Source organism: Xiphophorus hellerii, chromosome 12 (assembly GCF_003331165.1).
Source record: "Xiphophorus hellerii strain 12219 chromosome 12, Xiphophorus_hellerii-4.1, whole genome shotgun sequence".
Taxonomy (NCBI): Eukaryota; Metazoa; Chordata; class Actinopteri; order Cyprinodontiformes; family Poeciliidae; genus Xiphophorus; species Xiphophorus hellerii.
The window spans coordinates 6,366,261-6,392,108 of record NC_045683.1 but is presented as its reverse complement, the minus strand read 5'-3'; the positions used below and the strand labels follow the sequence as shown (position 1 = coordinate 6,392,108).

The window sequence follows — 25,848 nt, the reverse complement described above, 5'->3', positions numbered from 1 at the left end:
CCAACAGAAAAACAATAACTTTAGTAATTCAATATGTTAGAGGTGATGGTGCACAATAAAAAAAAATGTAGATTCTTTTGAACATGAATTGTGCCAGAGTGTACTTTCTACCCTGCTAAAGTGGCAAAATGAATTACCACACATTTTTTGAGCAGTAGATTTTAGTCTCAATTTAAGATTTATTAGGGCAAATCTGAGCACTGATTGCAAGTTTTAGGTAGTGTATATATTTATAGAAATGTTTCATAAAAGTGCACATAAGGCAGTATTTGACAACAACAAAAAGGAAAGACTCCCCACTGGATTGCAAATTGATGTATAATTGTTTTTCCCCAGACAAAATGGATTGAAAGCCAGCCTTTCATGCCTGGATCAGGATTCCTTAATTACATATGAAAGCTTTGATCATTTGAGTCCATAAAACAAATTTCAGAAGGCTGGCAATAAAATCAATTGTAACATTAGAACTGACCATGAAACCAAAAACTTTTTTTTGTAGAAAAAGTTTGACAATAAAGGCAAAATTTCCATAATTAACAATGAATTAAATCTATGAGACAAACTAAGCAGCAAAAGAAAACTGAAGGCTGTGGACCTTCACAGTGCAGCTACCAATCTGTGGCACTAACAACAAAAGGACACGATTTATAAGTTCATGTGTGTGTGGAGTTTGCAGCAGGAAATACAGACGACTGGAACAGTTGTCTGGTTGGGTTTTTTTTTTTTTCTAAAAAATCAAAAACCCAACCAGACAGTTGTCTGGTTGGGTTTTTTTTAGGAAAAAAAAAATACTCAGCCAGTGCAGGTATGAAACATTGTCTCCAAACTGTGTTGCTGCACCGTCATCATGTTTCCAGGCATGTGTGGAGAAACGGCAGAGAACGTTCAACTTCTGTGCTTTGATGATCACATGCAGGCAGATGAGGAACGGCGTAGTAGTGAAATCATGACAGGAAATTGCAGTTTTGCAATAAAATACATTTTTGCCTTTTCTTCAAATCAGACTTAATGGAGTATTCTAAGGGATTTGAACATAAATAATTAGGTCTCAGTGCAGAACAAAAAACAGAGAAGGTTTAAAATATATCGTTAGGAAATAAAAAGTAGAATGCTACAGGAAACAAAAACGTTCATTAAAAAAAAAAAAATTTAAATGTTCATTAAGTTCTTAAATCCCAATAAAAACCTTAATTTCTAGAAAACAAAAACCACGTAAACTGAGCAACGTTTCATAACATGGTCATTTTAGTTTGAAACAGTGTGAATCCAACTGAGTAGATCATCAACATTCTTCATATTAATCTGAGCAGAAACAATACTTTAGTATTTGCGTAACCCACCATCTTTGAGGGCATTTGGGAGAGGGATCTGAAATTGCTATTATTGGACTGCAGTGTAAAGAATAATTTTAAAAAAACCTGAATGCAAACAGAGACACTGGACATGCATAATGGCTTCTCTTGATAAGCAAAAGCTTTAAAAGCTCCTCTGAAGAGGAAACGCACATAAAAAGGCCCTATTTGGCTTCAAGTCTTGATGTCCAGGCTTTGGCTTTTTAATGGGCACCCAATGGCCCAGTAGTACCATTCAGATTTAAGGATTTCCCCCGAATCTGGGATGCAGTCTGCGGCGACAACAGCAGAAATCCTGTGGTCTGAGTGTCCAGTGGCCCTTCTCACTCCTCTGGGGTTTTCCTTGGACCAGAACGACCTAAATTTCGACGAGCTAAGCTACCTAAGAAAACACCAGAAAGCAGATGTTAAGGTTTGTGCAAGCATAATTTTATCCAGACAAGATTAAATGAAAAAAAGACAGGACAGATGCACACACACCATTCAAATAGATTCACAATGGATTTATTTTTACTTCTAAATCCAAGAAAAATTAATTAGCAAATCATGTTCTTTGAACATGAAGAATACAAACAGGAGGAGGACAAAGACGCAAAAATTTTGCCAAAGTAAAAACAAGACTGTACTCCACAGTCTAGAGAAACATGGTGGAATCTGGGAATGGTGCAAATATGCAATGTTCCTATTCTCTCCTCTCACCAACCCTAAAAACAGTCACCCAGAATATAAAAAAGCAATGTTAATTGCCTTTTTCAAAGACCATCCATTGGTGACAGAAGTGAATGAATCACACATTTAGTTGTTCTAAATGGGAGAGCTGAAACATCATAAATGTGCATGCTACATTAATCTTAGCTGGTTTATTATGTCTGAAAACAAGACCAGTCTCCTTTATGAGGTTGGCTAAAGGTCAAAGCAGCTAAGCATCTAATGGCAGTGCTAAGATTTCTCTGATTTAACTGGGATTTTACTAGGATAGTTCAGGTAATTTTAAGTAAAATCTGTAAAGCAGAAATATCTGTAATAGTTATATCAAATCCCAAGGATTTTTTTCTGCTGTCTGTCTGACTCTGGTAGAGAGGATTTGGCTAATTCTTTCTTACTTTTTGTCCTAAGTTTACATCTTTATCAACATAAGAAAAAGTAGCTGTTAGTGGATAAGATAACATACATTGGGCCGGGAACGGAATACCTATACAACCAAATGGGAAAAACTAAATGTCTACAAATAAATTTCTCCCAAAAATAGCTAAACAAAATAATAAATGTAGGCATATCTTATGTAAAATTAGCAATGCAATTAGAATAAATGCGTGGCACACAGGAAGACACTGGAAACGCAAATACCTGCTTGGGGACTTAGAATTACATTCTGTTGCTTTCTTCTCCTCTCTTCTTGTGCAGATAAGCCCTAAAAAAAACCCACCACAATATTACACAGCAGATCATAAGAGAAAATCACTATGATTTTGGATTTAGTTCAAGAAAACAAACCTGTTTCTCCTTCTCTCTCAGACTTTTAAGGTGGCTTAATGAGGAGGACGGAAGGTTCTCCATTTTCACATTACCTGCAAAATGACAAACTAAGATAAAGGGTGCAAGACACATCTCCAATTTATTCATCAATATGTTGTGTATCTTATCTAATTGTTAAGAACTTTAACAAAACCAATATTTTAATAAACTATGGTGTTTGAAGAAAATAAAGAAGCTAATATATTCAAAGACCCATGAAAAATGTCAATATAAAGTCATCTTGTCTAATGCATAAAAGCCTACAATTGATCCAACTTTTGGCTGCATTTACTTTCAGTTCTAACACAATGAGCAAGTCGGTTTGTCTAACTATGAGGTTTGACATCTGGGACTGCCTTCATCCTAAAAGAAGATATTTCTCTTTTTTCCCCCTGTTCCATCACACTTTACATAGGACCCTTTACATAGGACTCCTTACTTTCTTTCATTGTAATTTCCAAAGACACCGTTCTCTGAGAACAATTTTCCAAAATACTTGGAGTGAAACATCTAGTTTGAAACTCCATGTGATACTCCAAAACCTCTATAGAAATTACCAAAATTAAATACGTTTTCAGGTTATAGACTGAACTCATAATAGTAGTGTAAGAGTACTCCAGTTTTTCATTTAAAATAGCAGAAAACCATGTATTCATTTGTCTTATTACACGAAGCATGGTGGTCTCTTCAAAGAGAGTTTTCTTTCTATATTGAAGATCAAAAAACAGTCTAATTCAGTGATCTTCTCTCTATCTTTGGTGCAAAATTTCAGTTGCATTAAAATAAATATCCTCCCTTACTGTGGAAAGGCATACACTCTTGTCTTACTAAAGCTCACATGCAAAAATCCAGAACTAGTGGAGGCTTTGCCCTGACTAATTGTTAATCCAGTAACTAATCATTCTGTGAGGGTGTATACTCAGAAAAGAAAACATTTCAATCTAGAAAAATTCTCTCTTAAGTATGACCTGTTTCAACCCTCTCTATCTGACCAAGTTTTTTGTGTTTCAATGACCTTTTTATCAACAATGCCTTTGGATCTTTTTTAGGTTTTCTTAGATTTTTCTCAAACCTAAGAAAAATGTGATATTACACATTAATATATCAACAAGTTTGTCCCTTCCTTTAATCTCAGTTACCAAATTTTCCTGATGCATCAAAAAATTTGGTAACTGAGATTACCAAATCTCAGAAAATGTCTCTAGTGTTGGATTCTAACACTAGAGGCCTAGTATCAGTTTTATTCAATGTATATTTGAAGAAACAGAGATTCATACTTAAACAAGTTAACTCATCATTTTGACCTCAACACTGCACTACCTTGCTGTAATCTAGATGTTAGTCCTGGCTGTGGAACTGTCATTCAACCCAACCCTCTTGTGGCTCTTTTCAGTACTGAGGGAAATACCAACAATTATTTCTCCTTAGAAAAAAAAATCATTATCATTTGCTTGTTTTCTGGCAAGACAGATACTCTACGAGTCAAGAGAAAGGTCTGCTACTCTGCGACAAGATTCTCATAGTAAGCTCTGGGGACCTTTTATGCAAACATTACATAAATCTTTAAACCTATACTGCATCCTCTTTTCAATAAAATGTGTATTGGTGTATAAGAATATTGGCTGCTACTTTTGATTTTTGTCGGGGCACCAAATCATCCTCTAGGTTTATTTTATTTTTTTAAATTTAATAATAAATATCTTTGAGAAAAAAAAAATCCATCCAAGAACCTGCGGGGCTTCTGTAAAGGTGACAGTCCTTCTTGATGTGGGTGCTTGATCCACACAGGAAGCAGCAGCGCATGTCCAGTGCATCTCGTTTCTTCCAGCGTTCATTCCTATACCTGACTGGATCCATGAACTCCTCTGCTGAATCGTGAAAGTGCTCTGGCCTGTTCTCCGATTCCCGCCTGTGCTTGGGTCTACGACACAACATGCAGTGCATCACATAACGTTCCAAACATTTGAGTTGGAAACACGGATCAATTCAAACAAACTTGCTGTGATTATACCCACTTGTTGCGCATGGGGCAGTCTTTCAAAAAGTGTCCGATCTTTCCACAGACGCGGCAGCAGCGATCGTTTGGTGCAACTTCTCCCTCGGTCAGAACTTCAGGGTCAAAGAAATACTCCTGCACACAAGATTTAGAATAGCAGTAATGAAAAATAATAAAATAAAAAATTATGGGGTCTAGATTTCCAAAACTCACCATTTCACTGGGATACTCTGGTGGTAAACCTTTCATGGGTGTACCAAACACTCTTCTTCCATTGATGAACGCCTTCATGATAAAGTTTGTCACTGTTTAGATGACAAAAAAAATAAATAAATCATGAAATGGGGTAACACATAAGAATACATATATAAAATACCGACAATATAAATATATAGATTTCAAATAAAGGAACAGAAATCATACTTCTCCTGGAGAGACCAGCACCCAAATTATGATTCAGGTCAAAAGGATCTGGAATGAAAAAAGAGAGAGTTTTGGGAACCGTCCGACAGTAAGCTTTGAGTGTCGGTAAAACTGACCTTCAATGACAATGTACTTGGAAGTCCACTGTTTGTTGAACGTGGTGAGGCGGGTATGCTGTCGGATACAAACAACATGCTCTCTGAAGTCAAAGTCCTCTGTGTAGAAGCGGAGCAGACCGAGCCAGAGCTCCCCCACAGACTCAGTGTTCTGTCCATACAGTGGCCAGTGACAAGGCTGCAGGTGGAAGATAATAACAAATCATGTTATTGATTTGAACTTTACAGCTTTCCATGAGCACAAACAACACCTTGCTTAAGTAGTTATGGTGATAGATCAACAAAAGGTAGTGTGAAGCTGAAGGAGTTTTTCATGAATAATCATTTTAGTGGTGTTAAATAGAGTTTTTGTGAGGATGAAAAGCAAAAATGCATAAATAAGTTTTCATTTTCACATATATGGCTATGTCTGGATTTGGCCTAAAATCTCAATAAAATCCATTATTTGTGAAAAACTTAATAGGTTATGTATTTCTTTGCAAGGCGCTTCAAGTAACATTCTCACCAGTGTTTTTAAATCATCAAAGAAATAGACGTTCCAGCCATCAACAAGAACTTCCGGCTTCGTTTTTCCACCATAAATCTGCAAAATAACACGTGGGTAAATGAAAGATTCTAGCTCAAAAAGGTCAGCTTGGGCATTTTAACGGTATGTTTGTACCTCTTGTAGCACAGGGATGACTGGTGGGTTTCTCTGCTGAAGGAAGAACAGGACCATGAGAGTGTAGGCGTAGGATGAGAGGCTGCCACGGGAAGCATCTCCAATATCGCACATCTTTAGAGGGAAAGCAGAGAATGAGATACCACATAAACAAACCAAAAAAAAGATGCTTTAGTATAGTACATTAAGAGCGTTCACCTTTGCAAAAACCTTCATAATATAACAGAGGATCTTCACTCTTCTGTCTATTGCAGCATACGATGCTAGCAGACATGTGTTATGCAAGGCCTGGGGGAAAAACACAACAGCTTTCAATGGCCTGTCAATAATAATAAATAAAGCAAAGGACAGGAGTTGATTCCTACCAGTGTGTTGTAGAGGCTGATGTCTCCCTCCAATCCAGTGCGAAGATGGTAAAACTTAACAATGGGTACTTTAGCTGTGGTGATGGGAAGAATATTCCTAAGACCTGGCAACAGAATAGAATAGAAATATAATTTATTTTCCCACAATGGGGAAATTCAGGTGATATTTTAATATAAACAGTGTTAATTAATGTTCCTTAAACGGTAGCTTCAACTTTACAAAATCAGACAAAAAGTCAACCCTTGATTTAAGCTCGGATAAACAAAAAATTGAGATATTACTGGAATATTTTTACTGCAAAATTAATTAATCTAAAAAAATAAAAAATAAAATAAGTTGTGCAACAACGTAGATCAATCTCTATTCCAGGGGTCCTCAAATCCAGGCCTCCAAGCCTGGTATAATGTAACTTTTTAGCTGTGTCTCTGGTTCAGCACATTTCAGTCAAATATCTGAATGACCTCCTCTGTGCAGCCGAGCTCTCCGGAGTGTGTTGACGCAGAAACACATCTAAAACCTGCAGGACGCCGGCCCTCAAGGCCTGGATTGGAGGATCTCTGCTCTAGTCTATTTAATCACTGCTGCTCTGTCATACCTGGGTGTTTCTTCAGCTGTCTTGCCAGGCCTTTAATGATATTGATACAGTCAACATCCTGTCAGAGAAAAGTGTATTCTTATGCTTCCTTCTCCAGAAAAAGAAATTCAGTATGTGATCAAACTTTAATTAGCGCAACATAAAATGTTTACAATAAATCCCATCGAACAGACAAGTACAAAAATCTGACAAACAGATAAATAACTTACATCCATCGTTTCCTTTCCCTCCAAAACCATGCAGATATCAAGATCACTCTGCCTGAAGCCAAAACCATTTTTGGATGAGCCAAACAATTGTAGTCGAGCCCCTGTGCAAAAGAAATTGACCAAAAAGAACCAACAATCTTATAAGTATGGTGATGTGAAAAACTAACAATCATCGTTCAATCACAGATAAACTTTGGTCATTGCCTGCTTAGTCAGCCTTTTGCAGTCACACATTCTGAGGAGATTTTTATACTGCTACATTGCTTTGGACTTTGGTAACCAGACGAGTTTATGGTCGACTCAATAACTGCAAAGTGTTCAGGTTCTCTGGCTGCTAAACGTCTCTGCAGCACCAACTGCTTTTCTCGGGTCATCACCGATGCCTTTCAATTCTAGGACCAGTGTTAACATACACATATACAGTATGTGTATCCAGATAAGCAAACTGACAAATATTCTGTTTTCATCAAACTTGCTAAACTTCCTGATGATCAAATACTGTAAGTAGAAGCACCAGGCAGCTGCTTCCCCTACTAATTCCAATGGAAGTAGCAGGGTGTACTTCGTTTGTTCTGGAACTGTGTTGAAAGTTATGGAAAAAATGTTTTCCCTTGACTGACAGGTCAAAAGGCTAGTTTTGATTAAAAGAAAAAAAACTAAACAAAATAACATAATGAGAAACATGATTCACTTTACCAGCAAACTGTCGTCTAACAAAGCTCTCCAAGTCTTGAAGGATGAGCTCTCTTACACCATTTTCCAGGTCATCAGGGGCAAAATCAGCTAAAAAAAACAAAACAAATAAAAATTAAAACACAAATCACTTTATGGTAACTTGGACCTAACAGTGAAGTCATCACATTTGAAAGTCACCAGGAGTCATCGTAGGACTCACTTGTTATTGGATAAAAAAAAACCCGAATGTATTTAACCACCACCTCCTTCTTTGACTGAAACAAGCACTAAATTAATTCAATGCAAGTAGATGTAACACAAATATATTAAGAATATTCAATCTAGCCTGAAACAAATACAGCAGATCTGTAGTGTTTCTGGATATTATTTATGTTTATGGTTAAATCTTCCAGCTCATGGGGCATGCATCAAACAACTCAACTACTGAATAGAAAACTTCAATAATGCTTTTCAGATGTTGCAGACATTGGACGATTTTCGAAAAACACATGGAGTGGTGCAAAACTGTGTTTGCCCCCTTACAGTTTTGTCTGTTTTAGGTTTTTTTGGTCAGATTTAAAAAGTTTCAGATAATGAAATGACTTTCAATAAAGAAAGCCGTTTCCAAATTATGCTTTTATTTATTAAAGAGATTAGTACTCTCAATTTTATGTTTGCTGCAAGAAAAGTACAGGACAGCTCCCCAAAGTGAATCAACTGAATGCCAGTACTTACTGTAGCATTGCTCACAGACTCTGTTAAGGACACAGAGAAAGTCCGGCGTTAGCGGAGGCAGCGGATCCAGCTCCACCTTCTTAAAATCCTCCGGGCAGTCTTTCTTTAGATGTCCATCACGTTTGCACAAGCTGCACACCACCATGTGTGACTACAAAAGTATTATAGTGAGCTTAATTCGGATGATTAAGATTTTAGATGCTAAAAGTAAAAAATGGTGCCAAACTTACCTTTCCTTTGGTAAAAGCTTGCTTGGTGAACTCATAAGCACATTGGCTTTGCTGTTGGTTTGGAATTTTGGTGCTTTCATTTTTAGTTTTACTGATTGAAGGTGAAAGCCTGACATGTGCCAGCTCCTCTTCCTCTTCTTCATCCAGAGAACCAGGTGTGTCCAAATCCTGAGGCTCCTCATCGGAGAGAAGTTCCTCTCCTGAGATCTCATCCACAGGGAAAATGTCCTCGTCCTCTGTTGTTAAGCTGTCCAAGTGCTGTCGATCAACGTCAAGATCCTCATCCTGCTCTTCCTCATCCTCCTCATCCTCTGAGAAACTACTCTTGCCCAGGTCGGCCTTTTCCTTCTCCTGCTCTTCGTCGGAGTCGCTACATTCCTCAACTTCTTCCTCTTCTTCAATGATGCAGTCAGAGTCATCCGGGCCGTCATCTGCACCCTGAGTCTGACTGGGGGACTGAAGGGAGAGCTGACTGAAATCAGACAGGCCACTGGCTCCTTCATTTAGGCCCTGCTTGGCTTCGTCTCTGTGGTTAGCAGCAGACGTATTGAGCGGAAGAGCAAAGTACTTGTATGTAGTCTTGAGGCAGTGGAGGATGTAGTCAAACATTTGCTGGCTGTTCACAGTGCGGGCCACGTTTCTCTTTACAGCAAACGGGTCTGAAAAACAGCACATTTTCTCAGTGTTAAGGCATGTTTTCATGAGTCATCACCCCAATCCTTCCACTGCCTATCTGCAGCTCAGAGAATAGACTTTAAAATACTTTTGTTAGTTTAGAAATCACTGAACAGCTTATTATCAAAATACATTAAGGAACTGCTGTTGCTGTATAAACCTTTAAGACCACGTTGGTCTTCTGGTTCCTGTCTTTTATGATGCAATTGTCATAGCGAAGGGGGAGGAGTCAGGAATGAGCAAGGGGCATTGAAAACTGTCCATCTATGCGGGACAAGTAAACTGGCATTTAAAGTGAATGAATAAAAATAAAAAAAGTGAGCCATCTGATCCCATGCCCTAACCCCTTGGTGCTTTCCAAATAAAGTGTGAATTAATTTAAAAAGTTAACCGACTAAAGATATGTACTCAGCCTTCAGAGCTTTCAGGTGCCACCAAATATCAAGGTAGCTGAGTAAAAATCTAAATGGATGTGCAAAAATAAAACAAATTTCTTGCAGCAAAGAATTTGAATGAGTTGTGTCCTCCTGATATGTTGAGAATAAAGTTAATAAAGTTTGTTGTTCTAAAGTGAAAAACTTCCAAGAGGCATGATGTATTTTACAAATGAGAACAGTTAACTTTAAAGAGCTTCTGACCCTCGATAGCAATGCGTTTCTTTGGCCAGTCTTTCATCTCTCGAGAGAGGACAGTGTTGGTTCGCACACCGATCACGTTGTCGGCCATGATGAACTCCAGTGAGTAGAAGCGAAGCATTTCTATCCAGAGAAGCCCGACCTCCACCGGTAGATGGGGACTCTGGAACACCAGTGGTACCTGAAAGTCACAGCCAATTTGCATGAGTTAAATTAATACCTCTGAAATGTTCGTTTGAAGCAAAACATGTTCAGTTTTCCACAATTAAACATAAACTCAATCTATATTTATTTAAATGTTTTGATTGTGTTTCACTGATTTAGTTTCTATGCTTCTACTTATTACATTTTGCAGATCTGTTATGGACAAAACATTTTATTCTGATGATGGTAAACTTTACTCATCTTTAAAACTATTTTAAAATTAGCTAATTGTTCTTTTTATGATTACCTTCCCCTTCATGGTGGAGCTCTCTGCTGGCTGGGAGGATTCTTTGGAAGAAGGGACATTGTAGGTCCAGTGAATATACTCTTCATCAGTATGTGTGAGGTTGAAGGCTGAAAGCCTACTCATTGAAAACACCTTAATCTAAAGACAATAAAATTCCAAGATTAGTTCCTACAGAAAGCAAATGGACAGAGCTAAACATCGGTTTCAGATTGTATTTATTTCCCAGAAGAAATGTTAAAAAAAAAAACCCCAAAAAACACACCCCCTGGTTCAGATAAGTCGGCAAGAGAGGCTCTTTACGCTTCTGTAAGTAGAAGATAACCATGAGGGCAAACACATATGGAGGCAACCCTCCTTCCTCTGGACGGTCGATTTCACAGATCTACATAAAAGCAGAAAATCAAGGTAAGTTTTATCAACATGAAAATCTGCATGCTGTATCAGCTTTTCAAACAGCCTGGTTAATCTGAGATAAACAGGAGACATACCTGTGCCCAGTGTCTGAGGCCCAAGACCAGAGGGAGGAGAAGATGTTCCATGTTGGCAAGAGTAGACAAGTAGGAAGTTGTCTGGAAAGCATTTTCATTCCCAGCGCTCACTTTGCAGATTAAGCCACTGTTGAGATAAATTATATTTTCCATTCATGAAAACTTTACAACTTTTATACCCACAGATACATAAAATATATTGTAAACTTTTCTATTCCCAGTTGGCTCTTTGCTTTTTTTGTTGAATGCATCTAGCATCTGTTTTTTAGACATTTACAGAATACTGAAAAGGTTTTACACATATTAAGAGAAACACAGCTTGTGATGCACAATTAAAATTTATATAAACATCAGTTATTTCATCAACAAAGTCAAGAAAGAAGCCAATGACTATTTTAAAAGTTCAGTAGAATGTGATAAAGACTACAATCTTTGTCAAGAGGAGATGATCAGAAACCTTCTGGTGTGACTGTCTTCCAGCTCAGGGTCTTTTAACAAAGAAGTTGTGTCATCAAGCTGAACAGTTTTATTATGCCACTGTAGATGTACACTCACTGCAGTCCTCTTTATAAAGAGCAGAGGTCAGTACAGGAAAAATCTATCTGTATCCAACAATCGGATGCAGAAGTCTAGAAGTAGATGCCTCAAATACAAATACAACAATGTTAGAATGCTTAGCAGCATTACTTTCATCTGTTTTTGATGTTTATGTAAAGTTTTTCAATTGTTGCTATATTCAACTGTAGATGTGCCTGTAAAACTGAAACCCAACATCAGTTTCACTGTGGGACAACGTTAAAAAAATAGGTCTGAAGGAACTGAAAGACAGACCGGCGTTCCAGTCTGTCTTCCAGACAGACAACGTCCTTGTTGGCATTGCGGCCAACAAGGACTGCAACGCTACTAGATGCAGGAATTCAGCTTTGCACTCCATAACAGTGACATTTATAAAAGAGAGGAAAAAATACAACAAAAAAGAAAAGAAAAAAATCTAATGTAAAACAGAAATGAAAGGAAACCCTTTAAAGATTGGGAGAGCTTTAAAGCTTTTAAAATCATTCTAAAAGATCTTGACATAGTTTGGCTCTTAAAGCTAAGTGAGAAGAAAAAAAGGTGTTTCAACTACTTTGCACATTAAGAAAATAGGGCACCTGCCAAATATAAAGAAGACTTCAACAAGGTATCAATACGGGCTCCTGCCTTGCTTGCTTAATTAAACCAAGCAATAATCCTAATTTTAAAATATATTTTCACCCACTGACTCTAATCATTGGCACTAACCTCTTTCTTTCTTTACAGATGACCACAGGCACCCTGGTATGAAAGTCTGCTTCCACATTGAGAAAAAAAGCTGAAAAGAATTAAATAAATAAAAATAATAAATAAAACAGAAGACATGAAGTCATTTAATGCACATTAGCAGCATGACAGTTTTTATCGTTATGGTGAGATTTCTTCTTTAAAGGATGGTTTGAAGAATAAGGTGACTTACAACTCGCAAAGAGGGCCTCCTTAACCACCAACAAGACAGCTGGCTGATGCATCTGTGAATAAATTCCAATTCAAGACCTTAACACATCAATAAGAAATGAGATGAACGTGGGAAAATCTACAACCCAAAATAAGAATGAATTTTAATATGGCAATATTAAAAAAACGATTTACAAGACTAATGTGAAGATTATTACATGTGTCACACATAGTGAAAAAACATGCATTTAAACTGTCAAACTCACAAACTGTTACTTACGTGAGGTGGGTACTTAATGTCAATGTTGACATCAGAGTCTTTAAATCCAAACTTTGTGCAAGATGAGCCATAAAGCCTGAGCTGTATTTCTGCAAGATGAGAAGATAAAAAAAAGACTCCAATAGAACTGTCACAAATTAGTCAACAGATTTAAATAGTGTGACCCGACACACTGACATACAGGTCATTAGGTAAAAAAATAAATTACAAAAAAAATCACCTGGCAGGATGGACAGTAGAACGTCTTGCATGACGGAAACAACACTCTCTCTCTTCAAAACATCCTGGTCATTCATCCCATGCTCCTGGACAACTGCCTTTAGAGCTGCAGTCACTGCAATGATGTGCTCTGGACCAGGAGGCAGGATCTCAGTTAGCATCAACTGCTCCTGTTTCTCCTGTGAACACAAATAAAAACATACGCAGCGGTTTTCCCAAGGATTCAAATTCCTTCAACTTTATCACATTTTGTCAAATTACAACCCCAAACATCATTAAAATTGTAAAATAATTCAAAATAATTTCTTACCCGAGCCCTCTTCTTGTGCCGTTTGTCTCTGATGTGTTTAAAGGCATGAGGTATAGATTCAAGGGGAATATCACACAAAGCGCAGGTGTAAAGTGCACCAGGATTGCCATGGGAATTCTAAAAACAAAAACAAAAGTCACTAGTACAATATTCTTGAAGTGAATGGATAAATAGTTGAAATACTGTGTACTTGACAGTCGGCACCTTCCTTAGTGGGTATATCTCATCTCTCTTTAGTCTTTTCTCTGCTTGGCGTGTGTTTTGGAGGTCTTGAACTGATACTCTGGCTTCCTCCATTTCAAGGCCCTTACACTCTTCACCCAAGGCTTTCTTCTTGTTTCTGTTTCTCCGTCTTCTTCCTTCAGAAGAAGAAATTAAAGTAATTAATTAATGATGTGTAGACATATCATAAATGGTATGCAGCAAACTCTTAACAGATTTAAGATACAACCCCAATTCCAACAAAGTTGGGATGTTGAGTAAAACATAAATAAAAACAGAATATGAAGATTTGCTAATTCTTTTCAATCTGCATTCAACTGATTTTACTACAAAGATAAGCTTTATAATGTTCAAACACATAAGAGATATTCACTTTTGAATTTAGATGCCAGCAACACATTCTAAAACAGTTGGGACAGGGGTAAATTTACCACTGTGTTACATCACTTTGGCTTTTAAAGCTAAAGTGTAAACATTCAGTGTTCGGGAACTGAGGACACTAATTGTTGAAGCTTTGTACGTTGAATTTTTTTTCCAAATGTTTTTGCTTGATGTACAACCTCTGCTGCTCAACAGTCTGTGGTCTTCGTCGTTATATTTTGCACTTCATAATGTGCCACACATTTTCCATGGAAGGCAGGTATGTACTGCAGGCAGGCTAGTCTATACCTGCACTCTTTTACTACAAAGTTGCGCTATTGTAGAACTTGCAGCATGTGCCTTAGCATTGTATTGCTGGAATAAGCAGGGGTGTCTCTGAAAAAGACATTTCTTGAATGAAAACATATGTTGCTCCAAAACCTGTATGTACCTTTCAGGATTTATATTCACAGATTTTAATGCAGTGCCGTCTGAGGGATCAAGCATCACAGGCATTCAATGTTGATTTTCAGCCTAGCCGCTTACTTTCTCTGAATCTTTTCATTAAATTACAGATTGTGGATGACGGAATCCCTCTATTCCTTGCAACTGTACATTGAGAAGTGATGTTCCTAAAACTGTTGGGACTATTTGGGACTATTTGCTTATGTTCAGAAAATGGTGAACCTCACCTCATTCTTGCTTTTGCAACTGAGCCTTTATAGGGTTTGCTCGAGTTTGAATATTCCTTAACTTTTCAAATCTTCTGTTGCTTCTGTTCTGACTTTTTTGGAACATGTTGCAAGGATCAAATTCCAAATGAGTTAATATTTTCAAAACAACAATAAAGTTTTCCGCTTGAACATTAAATAATGTTCCTAAAACATTATGGTGTTTTAGGAACATCTTGTGTTTGCAGGGCATTAAATTGAATATAGGTAAAAAGATTTGCAAATCACTGTATTCTGTTTTTACCAAACATCACAACTTCATTGGAACAAGGTGATTATCACATTTGAACACATTTTAGTTTTAATTTGTATTCTTCTTTTGTCATACAACAATTTTCCAAAAGATCTCACCAGGTTTATAAGCGATGTCATCTGTGTCCTCTCTCATTCCGTACTCATTTGAACTTTCTCCCAGGTTTCTCCTCCTCCAGTCGTGCTGCTGCGAATGTCCTCTCCAAATTTCTTCTTGACTGAAATCGTTCACTGAACACCATCGGAGGTCGTCTCTCTGAGAGGGACTCTGGCCACCTTTGAATCCACCAGGCGAGTAGCCCAGGGGTCCCAGGCCTCCCTTCTTGGGACTTGCATTGTAGGGACCACCCTGGCTCTTCTTGCCGTGCTGACCTCCCTCCGATCGTGAGTTATGTCCACGAATCTGGTCCTGCATTTTCCAATTTTCTCCCTTGCCTGATGCTGTAGCTCCCTTCTCCCTGCTTTTTTGTTTAGACCTATAGGGTTTGCTCGAGTTTTCCATGATTCACTTTTGCTATAACTGCAGGATGACATGTAATTGTAATTTAGAATTGTTTTTTTGAATTGTCCAAGGTGTAAAAAATGTAAGAATAAACAACAGCGTTTAAATAAAAGCTATACAATACAATTCTGGAACTCTTTTCAAATAAAACAGTGCAAAAAAACACAAGAGAACAAAAATAACACAGACAATACAAACGACCCACATGAATTGTGTAGAAGCTATGGAAATTTGTAATTATTCTGTTTTTAGCAATTTTAGTCATTTTGAGACATTGTTTTGCAACAGTATTTCTGTGATAAAAAAAAGACTAAATATAACATGTCTAGACCCTCCAACTTTGACACATAACTTTTTTATGAAAATCGTTTCTGAGGAAAACAAATTATTTGAAAAGAAACAAATAGCATTAATAGTTCTTTAACCAGAAACCATTCGACTGAAACTAAATATCCGCTTAAATTCGGTGTTTGGACTCTTATCAGCTTGTTTTCTGACTTTTAACCACTAACTTTTATTGTTAGACATTGACAAGAGTATAAATTTCATTCGACGGGAAGAATGTCTAAAACAAAGATTAATCGAAACATAAAACTATATGAGTAAAACATATAACCAACAAACATTAAGGTTGCTATTTTCGGATAGACTTCTATTAGGCAACACGGCTCAATATACGTGGCTAACTGTGAGTCATTTACCAATGACTGTAAGGTTTTTTTAGCTTAAGTTAGCAGCGTCTGCAGCATGAAATCCCGCATCCACGAGTTAAACCACACCAATTACGAACGTAACCAACAAATAACATAAATGTTGGATAACTCTAAGAGAGCTCACCGCCGCGTCGTAACACAGCTAATGTTAGCTGCTAATGTTTAGCTTGCCACTTAGGATAGCTACACAGTTAGCCCAGATGCTAATGTTACGTTTTGTGTTGCGTTTTCTTTCGTCGGTAGCTGTGGTCTATGAAGCCTTTTGTTAAGAGACAGATACAAGAGTACACATCGTTGTTAAAATACATTATATTCGTGGACATGATACGTACTTGTCGGGTTGTTCATGTTGTCTTGCTGTTGAGTTTGAAAGATGACGTAAAGGACAAGGACAGGCTTTTTTTTTTCTTTTTTTTTTTTTTTAATCATGAGCATTAAAGTGAAGTATCGCACGGTTCCAAATAAAATATGCATATAGTGAAAGATAAATAGCCCCGACTATATTATAAAATAAAATAAAAGACGAACGCTGCAATAAAATTGGGAAATAAATATGACCCATTTTGATAACATTGACAAAAATACAATAAAATAGGTAAATCATGACACAAAAAGAAGTGCAACAAAATAACCTACAGCACATGTAAGATCAATGACCCCGAAAAGACACAAGTTAAAACAGGTTTTTGTCAAAGAAAAATATTTCTTGTAATAGAAAAATAACTGAAGACAAGAAATAATTCTAAAAGTGAACTTGAATTACATTACAATAAAGAAGGAAGTCACTAGAGAAACAGAACAATGATAGTGCAAGTAAAATAAAACAGACTAAGGAAGTACTGAAGAAGGATATATTTTTGCATGAAATTGAATGACTGTAATAATGAAATAAGACATTTCACAAAGTAAGAATAATTCTGATAAATAAAATATAACAGAAAAATTATGAAAGACAACAAAAAATTTAGTCGGAAATTTAGAAACAGCAATTAGTCGAGCCATTAATTAAAATAAATAAGAATAAAAATCTTAAAACTGGTAACTGTATTACATTTTACTTGGCCTTTACGCAGTTGTTCACTTCTCAAAAGTTGATTATTTCACATTTTCAAATGAGTAACCAACAATTTTAGGTGACACTCGTGTTAAATATATACATTTACACCTTATGAAATAAACTTTGTTTTTCATTTGTTTGTCCTGCAGAGTAAGTTTAGAAGGAACAGCTGCTAGAATTGCCACATGGTAAAGGTTTGTTCATTAAAACCAACATGGGATGGTGAGACTGAGCTCCGGTTGCCTGAGCAACGGAAGAAAGCCGAGACCCAAGAGCGGGGACTACCCCGGGAAAAGTGACGTCACTAAGCGGCACCACTCTCCATGGAGCATCAAGCACGGTGAGAAGTTTATACACAAAAGCCCTGAAGACTGACGGACAGGTAGACATGGTGTCATTTAGAAAGGACGATTCAGTTTGCGATACATTTTGTAAAAGAAGACTCACGCCGCCTCGGCAGACTGCTCGGCACAGAAAGCAGAGACTTGTGTCCAAACTGGGTGACTCTGGATTCGAGGACGATCTGGTTTCCTCTCCCATTCCGCCCCGTTGTCGGATGAATGCATTCCAACTGGAGTCAGAAGAACCAGAGTCCGCAGATGGACAGCTGTCCCACTGGTACCTTCAGTACGGAGACGTCGGTTTCAGGATCCAGAGGGAGAAAGAGTCGCAGTTTCATCCCTGCCAAAGCCTGGCACGTCAACCACAAGTAGGCCAACAGAAATATAGCCTATTTACAGTAGATGACTGAGAATCAAAAATACATAACTGACTTATTCTGACTTGACTGAACACATGCAGTAATATGCAAACTAAAATTTGACATCATCTTTTAGTTTTTGTCAAGTCAATTTCTCGGAGACGCTCACAGAATATGTACTGCTGCGAAAGCAGTAGCATCTATGCTTCAAAGTAAACATGGATTTCTTATGTTTTGTCTTTAGATTTTAATTTCACTTTTGACACCCAAACAGAAAGGTAAATGTTCCAAATAAAACTTATAGCTAAAACATCTCATAAACAAATACAGTGTTTCCCAGTCTTAAGGAATTGTAAAATCTTTGCCATTTTTCTAACTTGCAGTCAAGAGACTATTTTTTAAAGCTTTTGGGCTTCAATGCTCCCCAATGAGAGCCATTATACACAAGTGGAGACAACCAGGCCTTTAGGCCTGGCACGATCACAAATTTTGCTGGACGATAAATTGTTCCAGAAGATATTGCAATAAATGGTAATATTGTTGTTTTGAGACAATTTTTAAGTAAAATTATGGTAATGGCAAAATGATAATTCAAGAGCACATTCTAAGAGATCAGTAAACTTTGGATTATAATGACCATTTAACACTGGAAGACATTTTAAATATCCAAAATAAATAAACAAAACAACAAATAAAATTAACTTTGAAGTCTTTGTAAACAATATTGTCCTTCAAAATAAGGGCTAGTTGAGACCAAAACACCAAACATAAGACTTTTATCATCCAGTTTTTGGAAAGAGAGAGGAAAAAAGAGATAAACGATAAATCATGTCAATGGAAATTATGGAGTTTGTTTTAACTTATCATGCAATTAATTGATTTATTGATTGTTGTGACAGGTCTAGTAACCTTCCATATCAGAAAGAGTGCATAAAGCTACATCTGGGTAATTTGGTTGTGTGATGGTCTCGGATGGATATGGTCCATTAGAATAATTTGTCAAAATTATTCTGAAGGAATCAAAACTCCTGCTCTCTGCCAAAAAGAGTGATCTGAAATTCCTGCTGAGCAATGACCCATTTCTATTTATTGCAAACACTTAATGGCATTTAACGCTGTTAAGAGTGGTATAATCAATTATAAAATTAAAAAGGCATTTAGTGCTTTGTAATCTACAGAATCAGATTGACTTAGATTATTTTTTCCCTGAAACATGTGAAAAATAAACAACAAGAAATCCATGAGGGGCAAATACTTTTTCATACAATATGACTTGGATCAGTTTTCTGATGATTCTTTACTCTGCTTGCAGCTGACTGCAGATGCACGCTGTAAGCTGGTGAGCTGGCTCATCCCCGTCCATAAACACTTCCGTCTGTCCTTCGAGTGCTGCTGCCTGACAGTGAACATCATGGACAGGTTCCTGGCGTCCACTCCAGTGGCCACAGACTGCTTCCAGCTCCTGGGTGTCACTGCACTCCTCTTAGCCAGTAAACAGGTCAGTCTTCAGTGAAATCTTTCAGAGGCAGATCCCTCTGACTCCATTCAAATATCCCCCATCTCTTTTTTGTCTCTATAGGTGGAGGTGCGCTCTCCATCGGTCAGCTATCTCTTGTCTCTGTGCTGTGATGCTTTCACCAAGGAGCAGTTCTGCAACCTGGAGTGCCTCGTTCTGCTCCGCCTTAACTTTCGCCTCGCCTCGCCCAACCTGGCCTTCTTCCTGGATTACTTCAGCAATCTCGTCAAGGCTGCCCAGTTTGTGATTAAGAACAACAGCAGTGACGGGTTTTCAGGAGTGAGTTCAGAGATAGCAAAGATCAGAAAGTGCAGTGAGCTTGCACAAAAAGTATGTGAGTTGACTCTAGCAGACTATGCTTTCAATAAATACCCACCATCTCTGATTGCTTGCTGTGCCCTGAGACTTGCATGTGAATTACTGAGAACCGAACACTGCTTTGCAGAGCAGGCAGTCGTAGAGTTGGTGGAAAACCCATGGGAATGTTTCAGAGGAGATCTATGTATGCAGCCGGTTTGTATCCAGTCATGTGAAAGCTCTACCTTTAGTCCTGGGCAATGTTTGACAGTGGAGGCGACTCCAGATCAGGACTGCAGTCTGGTGCAGGAATGCAAAGACAACCTAAAGATGTTGGTGTCACTGAATCAGGAGACTCTAAAAGTGATGCCATTAAAATAAAACATCAACTTAGAAGATTAAAAAAGCTGGTTTCTAATGTTTTCTTCTTAGTCTATTATGATGTGTTTGGGAAGCAATGCATGATGATGACTTGTTTTCGTAGATGTGAGCTGCATAAATCCCTCATGAACAGTCATATGTTTGCAACCACTAAAGGTTTACTTGGTATTATATTTTATTTATTTGTGTTTCTACTTACACATTTCTGTAATCTCTTTAATGAAGGATTTTGAACCAATGTATCTTATTTATTAATTGTTTTAAGTAATAAAGTGTATGAAAAAAATTGTTGGCTTTTACTTTGGTAGTGCGATGCAGCAATCCAAAGCTCAGGTTATGGTCATGTAATAAAGATGTCTATTTGTGCAAAATTGTTATAGAAATACTCCAAAATACGCATCTGAAATTATAATGAAAGGTAGTTGCATAAAGTACTGATTCAGAGTTGCTGAACATATAAGAGCTGCACATTTAAAAAAGAAATAAATGAAAACTCCTTCAATTTTATAATTTCTAGATAGCACATAAATTTACCATCAAATACATTAAAGTTGATTGTAATATTTGAAAAAAGCTAATGGGGTTATTCATATATTTATCTTGCGCACTTTACATGAATAATCTCACACTTGTCACACATTCAGATTTACTTCTGTTGAAGTTAAGAATAAGACATAACTTCTGCCAATCGCTGCCATGTCCACTGGCCACTGCGCTGAAAGAAAGCAGAAAACCAAAACTACAGCAATGGATCCAATCACAGCAGGTCAATAACATGTCGGGAAAACACCACAGATCAATTAAAATGTGTCAATCTGATACAGAATTAAATCATTAATCTATTCAACACAGCCACACGTCGCCTGAAAGCCAATGAACATGAGACAGGGGACCGTTCCATCTCATCTTAGAAACCACTTAAGATAGGGTCATGCAATAAATGGCTGGCTCTTAGCTGGAGTGACCAACACAGAAAATAAACACTTTTCTAAAAGTAGTGATTCCTGCGGCTATTGTTGCCTGAAGGTCAGCACTTCATCGTTTTTGTTAGCAGCAGTATTTAGAGACAAACTGTGCCAACACAACCCAGGCAATTTCGCGGCTTTATCTGCTAATCCATTACGCGTGGCAGCTCGGCCACACAGGTGCATTCAGCTCTATGTAGACCAGTTGACATCCCCCTGTTTGTTTACTAATTGAGGCATTTGTCACAAGTGTTTACTAAACTGTCTGCTCTTAGAGATTTTTTTTTTTCCTTTCCCACTTTTCTTTTAGAGGGCAGCGAGCTTTGTTGTGTATAAAAGATGTTTTACGCAAATGGATTGAAATTACGCATGAAAAAACAAGGCGGTATATAAGAATGTTTATAAAACAAATATGTGCGGACGTCACATATTCATCTTTTGTTCAGCCTATACGCAATCTCTATAATATATATCGTCTCTTACAGTAAATATTCAATATACTTGTGCATATGTAATTTGCATAATTACAATGAGACCTGATTGCTTGGGGATGTTGGCCGCAGATTGAGTGAGCACTGCGGTACCCACCTGCTGGCGCTGTGATGGCGCCGTTCTGCGCGGCACCGTTTCCCAGTTTTAAACAGAAAACCCCATACTGCACTAATTTCATCTCCGAGGACGCCGACACTCCCTGGAGACCGAACTAGTGGATTTGATTGGGCCAGGAGAGGGAAACCGCGGCACACAGAGACACAAACCGGGAGAAAGTCGACTATATCAGCTACAAATCGAAATCATGTCCCTGTCAGTTTCTGATGGATCGAGCTGATGATGGAGACGCAAAAAGAAGGGAACGCTTTCGGTGCTGCTTGGCCCAACAGACTGGGACAGCGTAGGGGGAAAGCAATTGTAAGCAAAGTTCTCTCTCTTAAGAAAAATGTGCAAGTGAATTAAAACTTTGATGACAGGCGCTATTCCTGCAGGATAAATTCCCGGTTCCAAGAAGCAGCAGTCCTGTCAGTGTTTATGTTGAATTTCCCCGCATTGCTTGCAAAGGTAAACCACGAATACTGTGACTGAACTCCAAATATTTAGGTTGTTTTTTACACTATCGTTATCTTTTAGGTTTTGCAACAATAGAATGGAGGGATTTGAAGGACTGTACATCTGCTGTGGAACAGGAGAGAAACTCATTTGTATCTCAGGTGAGAATAAAATCATCTTACACAATAAAATCACAGGAATTTATTTGATCTGGTTACAATACTTGCTGACTCTTGGTTTAGTTTTACAATTGATACAAAACCATCACCAATATTTATTAGGTAAGGCAGTCTGAGTCCCCCTCTGTTAATGTTTGACTTTGGGAATCCTGCCCAAATGGGTTTGTAGTTTACACATGACAGGCAGGCTACTAAACACTAGCACCTCACCTGAAGTTTCTTTCCACACACTGACCCTCTGCACAACATTACACATCTGAAATGACCACCAAGATTCACTCCTGGAGCTCTACTTTGACTTGGTGGGATTATCAGGAACAGTTGTCATGGTTTCTTTGTGGGTTTAGTTACCAAAACACATTATGTTAATAATCAGCTTTATTTCTTCACAGGCAAACGAGTCTGATATAGACGAGCAGTATTATGGAGATTATGCAATGGATTTCATCGCAGGTGAGGGAGCTAAGTTCTGGCAATGGGATGACTTCTGCTCTAGTCATCCTTCCTCCAAACTCCTGCTCATTATTTCCCTGGTGATCTTTCTCTTCTCTCAGATTCCACTGCTGCAGGAGATAGCTGTCTGTCTGAACTTCTCCCATTTCAGGGATGTGTTATACCCCCTCTAACTCCTCAGAGGGATTTCTCTCCAGAGGACAGCATGGTTCAATCCTCCACAGAAAAAATACAGGCTGGAGTTTCATGGAGGAGTGTTGCAGAGTGTCAGGGGAGGGCTCATGGAGACTCAATGGCCATCAACAAACAGGTAAAATATAATCTTAGGATTATTTGTGTCCCTGCAGATTTGACTCAACTTTATCTGATGCAAATGACAAAGCAAAATTTGTGTTCATCATATCATTTAGCGGGGCAAATTGTTGAATAAATATTTCAACAATCTATAAAAAAAATAAAGCTAATGCCTTGGGCCAGCTCTGAATACTGGTTGTTCCAAAGACAGGTGAATCAGGTCAACATTTAAAATTGCTGCATACAGTTTTAAATATTATGTTTTTCCTGTATGTTGAGAAACATGCAAGAAAACACAGCAGAGAGGACACCCAAAAACAGACAGCATAACTGAAAATATCTTGTAACTTCTGTCTGCAGCTCCAGGAGAGTCTTCACAAGCGACAACAAGAACTGAACTCCCTCCAGGAAAGAAACCTGCACCTCAAGCAACTGGCGAGTCGAGCAAAACACCTCGCCTCAGTCCTTGAAGTGAGTGAAAAAGAAGCTCAAAATCCATCTCTTTATTTTCAGGAACCAGGGTCATTTTTAGGGGTCATTTTCTTCCCCCGGCATTTCCAATGCAGAAACCAACAGCAAATCTGATAAATGCAGGTAAAAATCTGTCCTAAAAACAATCCTAGTATGGAGGAAAGACCTTTTGGATTGACCCTGAGGAAGAGGAGGAGCTTTATAAGAGTCTCAAACAGTTCATATTAGTTGAATAGTTACAGCATTTTGTCTCAGTCATGTTTATATAGAATGTAAAGTGTTATAGAAAAAAGAAAAATGCATATTTATATAGTTGACGAGTGTGAACTTATGATTATTTTGATTCTTTTAGAGACTCATGACAGTCAGAGATTCTCATGCTGGAGAACCAGAGGTACCAAGCTCTGAAAACACCTCTCTGAGTCCCTGCAAGAGGCAACGCCTGGATGAAGGCTATGAAACAGAGTCCTCTGACTCGGTGGAGGACATGCTGAGGGACATCAGCACACGCTGCAACGCTGTGCTGCTCAACAACGCTGCAGGATCACCACAGGAGTCCGAGACGATACGCATGTATGGCGCATTCTCAAGTTTGCAGATGTCCACTCCTAACAACAGCATCGCTGTGAATGTTGATGCACCAGAGGGTGCAGAAGATGTCTCATCCTTCAGGACCTCCGTCAGAGAACACGGCACCATTCGGACTCAGGGGCTTCCTCATGGGCATGCGTTTACATCAAGGACCCTGCAGGGGGGGTACCGTTTCCGCTGGGTTCCCAACCACAGCTGAAGTGAGTGACTGCCACAGGGGCTCTTGTGATGAAGGTGCCATAAATCTGAGAGAGAAGTGGGTGGACTGCAGCTGTTAATGCTTAACTCCTAATCTATAGTGGCATCTGTAAATGATTAAATGATGTCTTCCTCAGGTAGCTTGTGAGCTAATCAGACAAAAGTGGTGCTTTAAGGAAATAAGACTGCCCATTCTCCTGTTTACATTCTGTTTTTATTTACACGCTTCGAGATATGAGGAATTTTGAATTCATTGCATTTTTTTGTTGGAAAATATACATTTTACAAGCCTTGAAATAAACTTCTTTTTGCTTCAATTTTGGAGAAAAACTTGCATTTTCTTTCCACACTTGAGCATATGTGTGAAATACAACAACTGTTTAATCAGGTAGAAGAAACTTTTCATTGCGAAATCCTGTTGTTTGAGCAAAGAAACAAATGTAACCTCATGACCTGCCTTAAGATGCAGAGGCTTCCTTCATTTTTGTCTGAATCTGAGTCTGTGTGGCATGAGAAAAGGCCCTGAGCCCTGGTTCTTCACAGCCATCTTCCTTGTCTATTGCCTTGCAAATTTGAACAGGTTTTGTTTGCACCGTTTACATGCTCAATAAGGCTGTTACTTCAACTTGCTAAATGTTGTATTGTGGGAGGTGAAGTCCCCAAATCTCTTCTATATTTAAACATTCATAAAAATAAATGACAATGGAAAATGGAAAATAAAATCAGCATCCCAAGCTGAAAAGAGAACGTTGAGCAGTCCACAGCCTTTTTGTTCCTTAGCCCAGGCAAGATACTCCGGACACTGGACACTGTTTTTGGGTCGGTGGTTAGCACAAGGACAGATTCATAGGCATGTGTGGTGTGTCTTTCTACCACACCTTTTCCTTCCACTCAACTTTCTAATAATAAGCTTGGATGGAGCACATCATACAGTCATTGCTTGTTGGGGCTTATTTCACAGTAGAGGTTATTGAACAATTGTCAAGTCTAAATTTAGTTTTGGGGTTTCTTACTATGTAAGCAATTATAAAAATTAACTATAGAGACATTTCAAATTCATCACTCCGCAGGTGTGAATCGATATTATAACATGAGTTTTGCTTTTGCATCGAATTACTTGAATAAATTAACCTTCAGTGATATTCTGAAGAGTTGAAGGGTCATGAAGCTCGCTGTGAAACGAATGGCTGCCACCGAGTAAAAAGGCATGCAGAGAGCAAGCCTTGTTTGAGCCGATTGGGGCAAATTTGACCGGTTCAACGGCCGCCAAACTGAAGAAGAAAAAAGAAAGTCACAGACACAGTGGGTTTCTAAGGTGAATAAAGGAAGAAGGCTGCAAACGAAAGTCGCGGGAAAGTGGATGGAGGAGGTAAAAAAAAAACCCTGTTCCTTAGGTGTTAAGAGTCTGGGTCAAAATGAAAGACTCAGGGTCAAAATAAAAGAATGTCTTTTAAAAAGTGTTTGGGAAAGATGCCTGCAAAAAAATTAATAAAAAGAGAAATAAATCAACATAACAGAATA

General features: G+C 38.1%; 3 protein-coding genes across 3 annotated transcripts; 2 read left to right on the top strand and 1 right to left on the bottom strand.

Annotated features, from left to right (window-relative positions):
• Positions 1–300: 300 nt before the first annotated feature.
• On the bottom strand, positions 301–16,601 carry tut7 (terminal uridylyl transferase 7). The gene is made up of 29 exons (XM_032577775.1): positions 16,514–16,601; positions 15,066–15,486; positions 13,606–13,760; positions 13,402–13,518; positions 13,093–13,270; positions 12,873–12,961; positions 12,615–12,666; positions 12,404–12,473; positions 11,123–11,249; positions 10,897–11,016; positions 10,635–10,772; positions 10,187–10,364; positions 8,874–9,532; positions 8,644–8,794; positions 7,930–8,016; positions 7,234–7,334; positions 7,025–7,082; positions 6,429–6,532; positions 6,262–6,351; positions 6,064–6,177; positions 5,908–5,985; positions 5,403–5,580; positions 5,287–5,334; positions 5,077–5,168; positions 4,883–4,998; positions 4,598–4,788; positions 2,847–2,920; positions 2,700–2,763; positions 301–1,734 (listed from the first exon to the last, which is right to left on the bottom strand). The coding sequence occupies exons 2-29, from the start codon at positions 15,466–15,468 to the stop codon at positions 1,676–1,678; spliced, it is 3,891 nt and encodes a 1,296-aa protein (XP_032433666.1). The 5' UTR covers positions 15,469–15,486; positions 16,514–16,601; the 3' UTR covers positions 301–1,675.
• Positions 16,602–16,663: 62 nt separating this feature from the next.
• ccno (cyclin O) lies at positions 16,664–20,361 on the top strand. The gene is made up of 3 exons (XM_032577776.1): positions 16,664–17,947; positions 19,251–19,436; positions 19,518–20,361. The coding sequence occupies exons 1-3, from the start codon at positions 17,627–17,629 to the stop codon at positions 20,130–20,132; spliced, it is 1,122 nt and encodes a 373-aa protein (XP_032433667.1). The 5' UTR covers positions 16,664–17,626; the 3' UTR covers positions 20,133–20,361.
• Positions 20,362–21,925: 1,564 nt separating this feature from the next.
• Positions 21,926–24,483, top strand: mcidas (multiciliate differentiation and DNA synthesis associated cell cycle protein). Its single transcript, XM_032578310.1, has 5 exons — positions 21,926–22,006; positions 22,713–22,773; positions 22,875–23,083; positions 23,428–23,538; positions 23,891–24,483. The coding sequence occupies exons 1-5, from the start codon at positions 21,926–21,928 to the stop codon at positions 24,326–24,328; spliced, it is 900 nt and encodes a 299-aa protein (XP_032434201.1). The 3' UTR covers positions 24,329–24,483.
• Positions 24,484–25,848: the final 1,365 nt, after the last annotated feature.

Coding starts and splice junctions, on each gene's coding strand:
- tut7 (XM_032577775.1), bottom strand. CDS start 15,468: ATGGAAAACTCGAGCAAACCCTATAGGTCTAAACAAAAAAGCAGGGAG. Junction 13,271..13,401: donor GGCACAAGAAGAGGGCTCGG/GTAAGAAATTAT, acceptor TTGTGTTCACAG/GAGAAACAGGAGCAGTTGAT. Junction 11,250..12,403: donor ATCTGTAAAGAAAGAAAGAG/GTTAGTGCCAAT, acceptor TTATCTCAACAG/TGGCTTAATCTGCAAAGTGA.
- ccno (XM_032577776.1), top strand. CDS start 17,627: ATGGTGTCATTTAGAAAGGACGATTCAGTTTGCGATACATTTTGTAAA. Junction 17,948..19,250: donor GCCTGGCACGTCAACCACAA/GTAGGCCAACAG, acceptor CTCTGCTTGCAG/CTGACTGCAGATGCACGCTG. Junction 19,437..19,517: donor TCCTCTTAGCCAGTAAACAG/GTCAGTCTTCAG, acceptor TTGTCTCTATAG/GTGGAGGTGCGCTCTCCATC.
- mcidas (XM_032578310.1), top strand. CDS start 21,926: ATGATGGAGACGCAAAAAGAAGGGAACGCTTTCGGTGCTGCTTGGCCC. Junction 23,084..23,427: donor CAATGGCCATCAACAAACAG/GTAAAATATAAT, acceptor TTCTGTCTGCAG/CTCCAGGAGAGTCTTCACAA. Junction 23,539..23,890: donor ACCTCGCCTCAGTCCTTGAA/GTGAGTGAAAAA, acceptor TGATTCTTTTAG/AGACTCATGACAGTCAGAGA.